The sequence below is a fragment of the Octodon degus genome, unplaced genomic scaffold (assembly GCF_000260255.1).
Source record: "Octodon degus isolate 3935 unplaced genomic scaffold, OctDeg1.0 scaffold00018, whole genome shotgun sequence".
Taxonomy (NCBI): Eukaryota; Metazoa; Chordata; class Mammalia; order Rodentia; family Octodontidae; genus Octodon; species Octodon degus.
The window spans coordinates 15,822,034-15,831,355 of NW_004524594.1; the positions used below are offsets into that span (position 1 = coordinate 15,822,034).

Genomic DNA, 9,322 nt, shown 5'->3' on the forward strand with positions numbered 1-9,322 from the left:
AATGTGATTCCTTTGAATTACATCTTTCCCCACCAACTTCCCAAAGCTTATCAGTATCTAAAAACAACTAGTATACTCAGTAGCAGTTATCTCATTCATTCACTAAATATTTAATGTCACTTACAATGTCAGCACTAACAATAAAATTAATATTTTACATGCTATTGTAATGCTACTGTTTGTACTGTTCCATATGCTAAAACATTCTTTGGAGACTGGAAATGGAGCTCAGTTATACAGCACCTGCCTAGGATGCCAAGGTACCAGGTTCAATCCCCAGCACCACAAAAACAAAAACAAAAAGGCCCTTTTTTCTTATATCATTTAATCCCTATGAATTCTAAAAAGTATCTTCCTTTCACAAAGGATATTGAAGCATACAGAGGTTAAGAAACTTATACAATATACTGCAAGTGGCAAAGTCAAAAATACAAATTCAAACATTCTAACTCTTATGGTATCAGCAACTATTCTATATTAATATGCCTTTCACAGATGTGATGAGAACAGGTAACAGCCCTGATTTCATGAAACATGCAATCTAGCAGTGGCAATCAGTGATACAGGCTTAATACTAAATTAACAAACAAGCCAACAAAATTACTTCAGAGAGATAATGCAACGAAGAAAAGAAATGAAATGAGAGCAATTAGGAGTTACTTTAAACAGGGCAGTCAGGGCTGGCCAAATAGCTCAGCAGATTAAAGCCCCTGCAAGCAGGCCCAGGGGCCAGGAGTTCCATCCTTGGGCCTGTCCTGCAGTGCCGGGCCCACCCTTGGGACCCCCAAGAGGGCAACTGAGACTGGGCATGGTGGCGCTCACCTATAATCCCAGCTCCTGGGAGGCTATAAATGGCAGATCACTACAAGTCCAATCTAGTCGTGAGACCCTGAACACCCTGTAGACCCTTCCCTAAAAGGAAAAAAAAAAAAAAAAAAAAAAAAAAAAAAGAACAGGGCAATCAGAAGAAGCCCCTGGAAAACTACCTAGAATCTGACTATCCAAAAACAGCAAAGCAAAAACCCAAAAAGAGAACTACAGGTGAAGAGAACAGCCAGTGCCCAAATCCCAAGATACAAATGATTTTTAGCACATTTCAGGGGAAAAAAAAAAAAAAATGAGACTAAAAGATAGTGGTAAGAAAAGAACCAGATGTGGCTGAGAATTAGCGGAGGTTCAGATCACACAAGGCCTTACAGGCCAAAGAGTCAGATTTTACTAAGTAGCTCTGTAAGATTTTAAGCATGGCAATTTATATTTTGAAATTTGCCCTGCTGGTTGCACACTTAAATTCTAGAAGGCCTAAACAGAAGCAAGGAAAGCAGTAAGAACCAACTGCAACAGTTACAGATAGATCAAGTCAATATAGTTGGTTGAGGGACTGGATATAATAAAAAATAATTACAGATGGCTCCAACCTATTAGGAGAAACAACACAAACTGAAGTACTATTTACGAAAATTAAAGAAGGACTAGGTTGGAGATTATGCTGATAATCATGTTCTGGACATTATGCTCAAAATACCTATGCAATATCCAAGTACAGTGGACCCTTGAATTACGACCAGCCTCACATATGAACAACTTGAGTTAAAACACAAATTTTTAGGTTTAGTTTGAAATTAACCAAAGTCTTGAGTTATGACCCAACTGCCAGGTACTTGTACAATTGTCAATGAAGACTCATAATACCAAAAAAGAATATGCAAGCATATGTAAGTGAGTCTGATCACAAAAGCACTTGTTTGTAGACATGATTTTGGTCAGTGCTTTACACAGTCACTATGATTACTGCTATCAAAATTGCCCCAAAGGCTAGAAAAGAAGCTAAGGTAGGAAACAAAGATAAAGAAAGCAAACACAATAAAAAAGAACAGTGTTAGGGCTGGCCAAATAGCTCATCAGATTAAAGTGCTTGTGCTGCAGGAGTGGGCGTAGGGTTCCATCCCTGGCCTGCTGTGCCAGCCCCACCCCAGGGCACGCTGAGATGACAATTGAGACTGGGCATGGTGGTACATGCCTATAATCCTATTGAGACTGGGCATGGTGGTATGTGCCTGTAATCCTAGCTCTTGGGAGGCTGTAAACAGGCAGATCACTACGAGTCCAAGTAGTGAGACCCTGAACACACTGCAGACCCTTACCTAAAAATACCAAAAAAAAACAACCAAACAAACAAAAAAACCCCACAAAAAGCCAAACCAAACAGTGTTAAAAGACACAGGCTGGGGAGATACCTCAGCAGCATAAGCACTTGCCTGGCAAACACAAGGTCCTGAGTTCAGTCCCTGGTACAAAAAAAAAAACAAACAAAAAAACAAAGTGACACCCAATTTTAGACAGGCTTTCAGGTATGAAAAGGTTAAGAACCTAGTAAGTCATAGCAGGGCCCAGTAGGGTATAGACTCTTCCAAGGAGAGAAAAGATAACAGAGAGCCAGATCCCTGATGTTATTATGCAAGGTGACTTTCCTTCCAAACAATGACCACGTTCCATTTCACCTTCCCTTTCTGTAAGCCAAAAATGTCAACTTGAATAGTGACTACACTACGAAGTTGTTGTTTCTGATAAACTATGCTTATTTTACAACTTTTTGGTGCACACACTAGGAAAATTACTGGTATTTCCGGTAAATTCTACACATTATACAGCCCTTTTTTTTTTTATTATGAAAAGGTTAGTTAAGGGGTGCTGGGAGGTTTGGACTGCATTATTAGTATTTCCATTATTTCTTACAGGAAAAATAATCTTGACTTACAACTAGCTTGAATTACAATAAGCCCTGATGGACGAATTGTGCTTGTAAATCAAGGGTCTGCTGTAGAGATATCAGATGCTTGAGCGAATTTAGACACAGTCATAAACTTGAACATTATTGGGTATATAGTATATGGCAACTTCACTTAGAATGAAAGAGGGAAAAAAGGATGGAACTCCAGTCTCATGGGCACTTCAATATTTAGAAGCCAAGCAGAAAAGCAGCAAGTGTATCACTGAGGCCTCCTTGTACATCATAAGCTCCTTCCTTCCTCTCTCTCTCTCTCTCTCTCTCTCTCTCTCTCTCTCCCTCCCTCCCTCCCTCCCTCCCTCCCTCTCCTCTGACTCTTTCTTTTTTGAGACAGGGTCTCACTATATAGCCTAGGCTACCCTCACAGCAATCCTCCTGCCTCAGCCCCCCAAGTGCTAGGATTATAGCATGTGCCACCAAACCCTGCTCTTAAATTTTTTTTTTTTTTTTTTTTGGCAGAACTCAAGCCCTTGCACTTGCCAGGTAAACGCTTATTCTACTGAGCTATCTCCCCAGTCCTTAAATTCTTCAAAAGGCAGGGTAGTATTTTTTGTATTTCTATGGCATCCTAGCTGAGTTAACAGAAACTCAGAGATACTCAATATATTTTGAGTGGATGAATGCCTGCCATTAGAAAAGCTTGCACTGCATAAATATATTTGAGGGAAAAAAAATCAACATGACATCAAATACAGTACGCATCCAAATATTTGTCCAATGAAAGAAAAAAAAAAGTCGGACTGTGTAGGCACAGTTTAGTACTTAGTTTTCCAGGCAACACAGCAAAAATAAAAAAGGCACACAATGGCCTATCTCCATACTTCAATACAGTAATAATCAAAACACCCTAACTCCTTTTTTCCCAGAACAGGGTAGGGACAGGGGAATAAAGGCTACAAAAGGAAGGTGCTTCCAAAGGGCTGGACAGATAGCTCAGTGAAACGCCTGCTTAGGCAGAACACAGGGGCTGGGATTCGATCCCTGACACAAGCCGTGCCAGCCCTACCCATGGGGCACACTGAGCCGGTGATTGAGATTGGGCATGGTGGCACACTCCTATAATCCTAGCACTTGGGAGGCTGAAAACAAGAGGATCACTCGAGTCTGATCTACGTAGTGAGACTCTATAAACCCTGCACTATGTACATTAAAAAAAAAAAAGGTGCTTCCTATTCAGTTCTAAACATGTACTACATGTATTAAGCTCCAATGATAAACCAGGCACTAAAGTAAGAGTACAAGAAATACAGGGGCCGGGGAGATGGCTCAGTGGAATAAGCACTTCCCTGGCAAACACAAGGGCCTGAGTTCAATTCCCGGTTCCGCCAAAAAAAAAAAAAAAAAGAAATAATACAACAGCAAAACAAGACAGTACTCCTCAAAAAATTTCCAATCTAGCTAAAGAAAGGTAACTATTACATAAACAGCACACAGGCATATAATTAAAGTTCTAAGAAAGATAAGAAAATAAAATATGGAAATATGCCACTGCACAAAGCATCAGTTCAGCAAGAGTTTAAGATACTGTATCTAGAGCCAGGGATATACCTCAGTGGCACAGCACCTGCCTGCCAAGCACAACATCCCCAGTTCAATTCCAGATACAAAAGGGGGTGGGGGGTGGATATAGCTCAGCAGCAGAGCGCCTGCCTGGCAAGCATGAGGTCATCTGTTCGATTTCCTCTACCAAAGAAAAAGGTACCGTATCTCTGTTAGATAAGTATTTAATATAAGAAGTCAGTATGGGAAAAGGGAATATTGTGAGAGTTTTCCAGGTAGACAAAGAACATATATAAAGGGCTTAGATATGAAGGAATTCAAACCCTCAAATTTTTTAGAACAGGCCAGTATATACAGGGCCACACCAGTTATATTACAGATGTTCTAAACTTAACCCTATGGTGTAGAAGTAGTCACGGAAGGGCTCTAAGCAAAGGAGCACTAGGATCAGACTCATAGATATATTTTTAAAAATTACTTTGAAGGCTGGGGAGAGAGCTCAGAGGCATAAGCATCTGCCTGGTAAGTGCAAGTTCCTGAGTTCAATCTCCAGTACCCCAAAATAAATTAATTAATTAAAAACTACTTTGAGGGGCCAGGGAGATAGCTCAGTAGAATAAGTGCATGCCTGGCAAGTGCAAGGGCCTGAGTTCAATCCCTGGTTCTGCAAAAAAAAAAAGAAAAAAAAAAAAGAAGAATTTTTTTTTTCCCCCCTCCACAAAATCTCTGAGGGATACTCGATTTCAAAAACAAAACTAATTCAGAGGCCAGGGATGTTAACAGCACTGGTTCAATCCGCAGCACTAAAAAACTTAAAAAAAAAAAATGTTTTTAGGCTGGGCACGGTAGCATGTGTCTGCAATTCTAGCACTTGGGAAGCAGAGGCAGGAAATTGAATGTAAGTTTGAGGCCAGCCTGCACTACCCAGTGAATTCAAGACCACCTGAACTATAGTGAGATCTATCTCAAAAAAAAGGAAGAAAGAAAAGAAAAAAATTTTTAAACTTGTTCAAAATATATTCAAATATCCTTCACAGAGGAGATGAACATTTTAAACAGATGCTATTTTTATTTTTTGGATAAGTTCCTAGTACACTCATTATATACTGATACTATGATCAGAAAAATACATGTTAGGAATCCTAAAAACAAGTGGCAAAAATATCCCAGACTTTTTAAGTTAGAAAAGAAGCAAATATAGATCTATTTAAAGTGTTTCTAGGGGCTGGAGAGATGGCTCAGTGGAAGAAGCACTTGCCTGGCAAGCACAAGGGCCGGCCAGAGTTCAATCCCCAGTTCTACCAAAAATAAATAAATAAGTAAAGTGTTTCCATTCAATCACTTTCTAGTGCATATTCAAATGTAAGCACAACATCTATCATTATTCTTCCTGTTCTGTATAAAATAGCGGACAGAGAAGGGGGCTGGTCTATAGGCTTCTGATGACCTGCTCCCCTCCAAAAGCACACGTATTTATAGCACCTAAACAGCTCCTCAAGGGTACAAGCAACTGTATGGTGACTGCCTGGCAAAGTACATGTTCATTCTGCTCTGATAACTGAAAGGAGCATAAGTAAATGGAGATTTATATAAGTTTCTATCCCTAAACTTTCCAAATAACTAGCAAGTGCCATTTTAGAAATATTCTGGGGCTAGAGATCTCTCTATAATCCCTACTTAAGGAAAAATGCTAGCATTTCCCATTCTTTATTTTCCAAATATGAAAGTAATATAACTACCTAATATTTGACTGAGCTTTTACATCACAGTAGTATTGTTTCAAACTCATGAAAAACTGCTGGGCAGATAGCTCAGTGGAATAAGCGCTTGCATGGCAAGAGCTAAGGGCATGAGTTCAATCTCTGGTTCTGACCAAAAAAAAAAAAAAAAAAAAAAAAAAAAAAAAAAAAAAAAAAAAAAGTTCACCAAGGGCTTTCCCATTTAGTGATAAAAATTATGCATGTTGAGACCACACAAAGATGTAAAGTAGGATGTTAGATCCGACCTCAGTAACAACTGAATGTTACTACCATCTGTCACTTTCTGAATAGGCTACAGGAAACAAGGTGATAAGACTACTTCTTTATGGCTAAGTATCCATGTCACATCATCTCCACTAGGATTCATTTGCACCTTCAGAAGAAACTGGCACAAAGGGAAACAAAAACATTCAACTGATACATGAATTATGAAAAAGCTCTTTAAACCGTTACAAAAATAGGAGCAAGCCACTGAAATGTAGGATGTTTATAGATACTTAAAAGATGTATTTCCAGATATGAATTTTTGTCGTGATTGACAAAGAGGTCATTTGCACAATTTGAAGGACAAAATGTAGTACAATTAAGAAGTGTGTGCAACCCTGTACAGATGGCCTGATCCTAACACAAGATGTTAACAAAGCAGGTTTGTGGAGGAGGAGGGAGCCTGCATTTTCTGCACTGTAATTTCACTCACCACACTCTTCAAAAATATTTTTTTTGAGGGAAATATTTTGAAAGGGGGATTGTTGTTAATGTTTAAAAATCAGTAACTCCCAATAAATAGAAAACATCTCAGATGATGTGTTCTAAGTGAATCTAATTAACTGTTTTCAAAGATGTTTCAGAAGTCATTCTATACAATACTTTGATAAAACAGTATTTGGAACATGCAACAAGCAGATTTTAGTTTCTTGAAGTATTCTGCTAAAAATAACAGAAATAACTAGATTTCAGTTTCATTTACTTCATTTATTTATTTATTGTTTTGGTTTTTTGGGTGGAAGGGTCAAGCACTTATTCTACTGAGCTATGTCCCCAGCCCCCTACTTCATTTTTTTATGTAAAATATAAAAACTGCTGCAGAAACTGGGCACATGACTCTAATTCTAAATATTCAAGAGGCTGATACAGGAGGACAGCAAGTTCCAGGCAGGCCTGGGTAACTCAGTGAGACAGTGTCTGGAAATAAAAATAAAGAGGGATGGGGATGTAGCTCAGTGGTAGGTTCCATTCCCTCATAACTAACACACTAATACACACACACACACACACACACACAGCACAGAAAGAGAGAGACAGAGAGACAGAGACAGAGACAGACAGACAGACAGACAGACAGACAGAGAGAGGCAGAGACAGACAGAACTAGCCAGAGAGCCAGCTGCTGCACAAATACCTACCATTTACTGGTCACTGAAGAGAAAGTAATTTTAATTTGTAAATTATCATACTGAAGGCAAAAGCTCCTTGAAAATAACAAATCGACACCAAAAAATAACATATGGGCCAAACACTTTTCAAAAAACTCAAGATGGCTTACTTACTTATACATATTATAAAATTGTACCTATTTCTCAACCATTTCAGCATTTAGTCATTTAGGTGCAAACTGTCACGCCGTTGTGTGTATGTGTGTGTGTGTGTGTTTAATCCCAGCTCTTTTAAACAAAGGGCCTAAAATTTTCTAAGAAAGATTATTTTACTTTTCTTTAAGTAAATTTTTTTTTTTTTTGGTCTTTCACAATTGTCCCAAAATACAATCCTGGAAACAAAGACTAGCTACTCTTTCCAAGTATTTTCCAAACTCTGACCGTGGAACTTTATCAAAACAACGATAACCCAGAAGACTACTGTATAAAGTGGGGGAAGGGGGATTGCTCACTTTTGTGGAGAAAATAAAGCAGAAATCTGATGAGATCATAAAGCCACGAAGCTTCCTGTTGGTGGCTGAGGATGAAGTCATTAGCAACCCAGGATTCCCTAGTCCTTGTAATCAGAAGCTGCACCTACCAGATTCAGTATTGTTCAAGAGAGGTGGCTTTAAAACAGCCGGCTCCCAAACCTCCACACCAGACCACGCCTTCCAGTTATTCAAGCAGACCGTTTCAAAGTGTGGCACTACCACCCATTTCCCGCGAGCTTAAACACCGAGCAGGAGGCAATGCTTCAGGCTCCTTTGGTCATGCTAAAGGGAAGATGATCCGAACCCCGCACTGCATAATGAACGCGAGATAGAAAAGCATGCTTCGGTCTTCAACCTTTTTGGCCTTCGCGGACCACCAGCCTCCCCCATTTCTTCCCAACTCTCAGTCCCCCCGCAAGACACAGAGGGCGAAGAATTAGATTCCTTACTTCCTCCTGTTGTTAAAAGGGGAGGGAACCCAAGAGCAACTTTGAACTCGTGGAACAGAAACCGCTTCATCTTGGCCACCACTGCAAACATATGTCACCCAGCCAGTGCTTGGCTACAGCCTCGCCAGGCCCCTCGCCCGGCCCCGCACCCCGGGGTTCTCCCCTAGCCCAGCCCTCCTGGGTCGCCCAGTGTCAGAAACGTGGCCCCGCGCCCCTTCCAGTCCCACCCCCTCCCGCCCCCAAGACCACATTGTGGGCCACCCAGGTTCCCATACAATGGAATGTCACAGCCCCACACTCCCCAGCGCCCTCCTCACTCACCCCCATCCCCGCGCCAGTTCTAGGTCTCCCTGATGCCGAGTTCAGTTTCCAGCTCAAACTTCACCACGCGAGTCCAAGACCGAGCCCCACGACTCCAGCCCTGTCTTCCCCAGCCACGGCTCGGCACCAGCCCGGGCGCCCCCACCCAGCCGGGACCCCCCTCAGTCGCCAGCCGCGTCCACGAGGAGTGCTCCCCTCCCGGCTGCACCCGCACGAAGGCCCCAGACGCATCCCGGCCTTCCCCGGCCCGCAGCGACCCCGCCGCCCACCCTCCCTACCTGGCCTTAAGGCTGGGGCTGCTGCAGCGGGGGCTGGAGGCGGCGGCCGGGGCTCCGGCTTCGTAGGCCCAGACGGGGGCCGGGGGCTGCACCGAGGCGCTGGAGGCTGCGGCGGGGGGCGCGGGCGGAGGGTCTGCGAAGTCGGAGGTCGCGTAGCTCCTGTCCATCGCGGGGGCGCGGGCGGCGGGCGGCGGGCGGCAGCGGGGGCTCCGCTAGGGCCGGGTGTGAGGGGGGCGGGCAGGGAGGGGAGGAGGGGCGGGGAGGAAGAGGAGGCGGCGGCGGCGCAGGGAGCTGCCCCCTCACATGGCCCTGAGGGGAGG

At 42.5% G+C, this 9,322-nt stretch overlaps 1 protein-coding gene across 2 annotated transcripts in view; it reads right to left on the reverse strand.

Annotated features, from left to right (window-relative positions):
* Nucleotides 1-9,218, reverse strand: part of Qser1 (glutamine and serine rich 1) — a 99,427-nt gene extending 90,209 nt beyond the window's left edge. Inside the window, exon 1 of one of the 2 annotated variants that reach the window (XM_023710617.1) lies at nucleotides 9,003-9,218. In XM_023710617.1, the coding sequence (XP_023566385.1) occupies nucleotides 9,003-9,169 (167 nt within the window). In that variant the 5' untranslated portion in view covers nucleotides 9,170-9,218. Of the gene's footprint in view, nucleotides 1-8,724; nucleotides 8,767-9,002 lie in introns of those variants that run through there. The other variant, XM_023710618.1, reaches the window with a different exon arrangement.
* Between the last annotated feature and the right edge of the window lie 104 nt (nucleotides 9,219-9,322).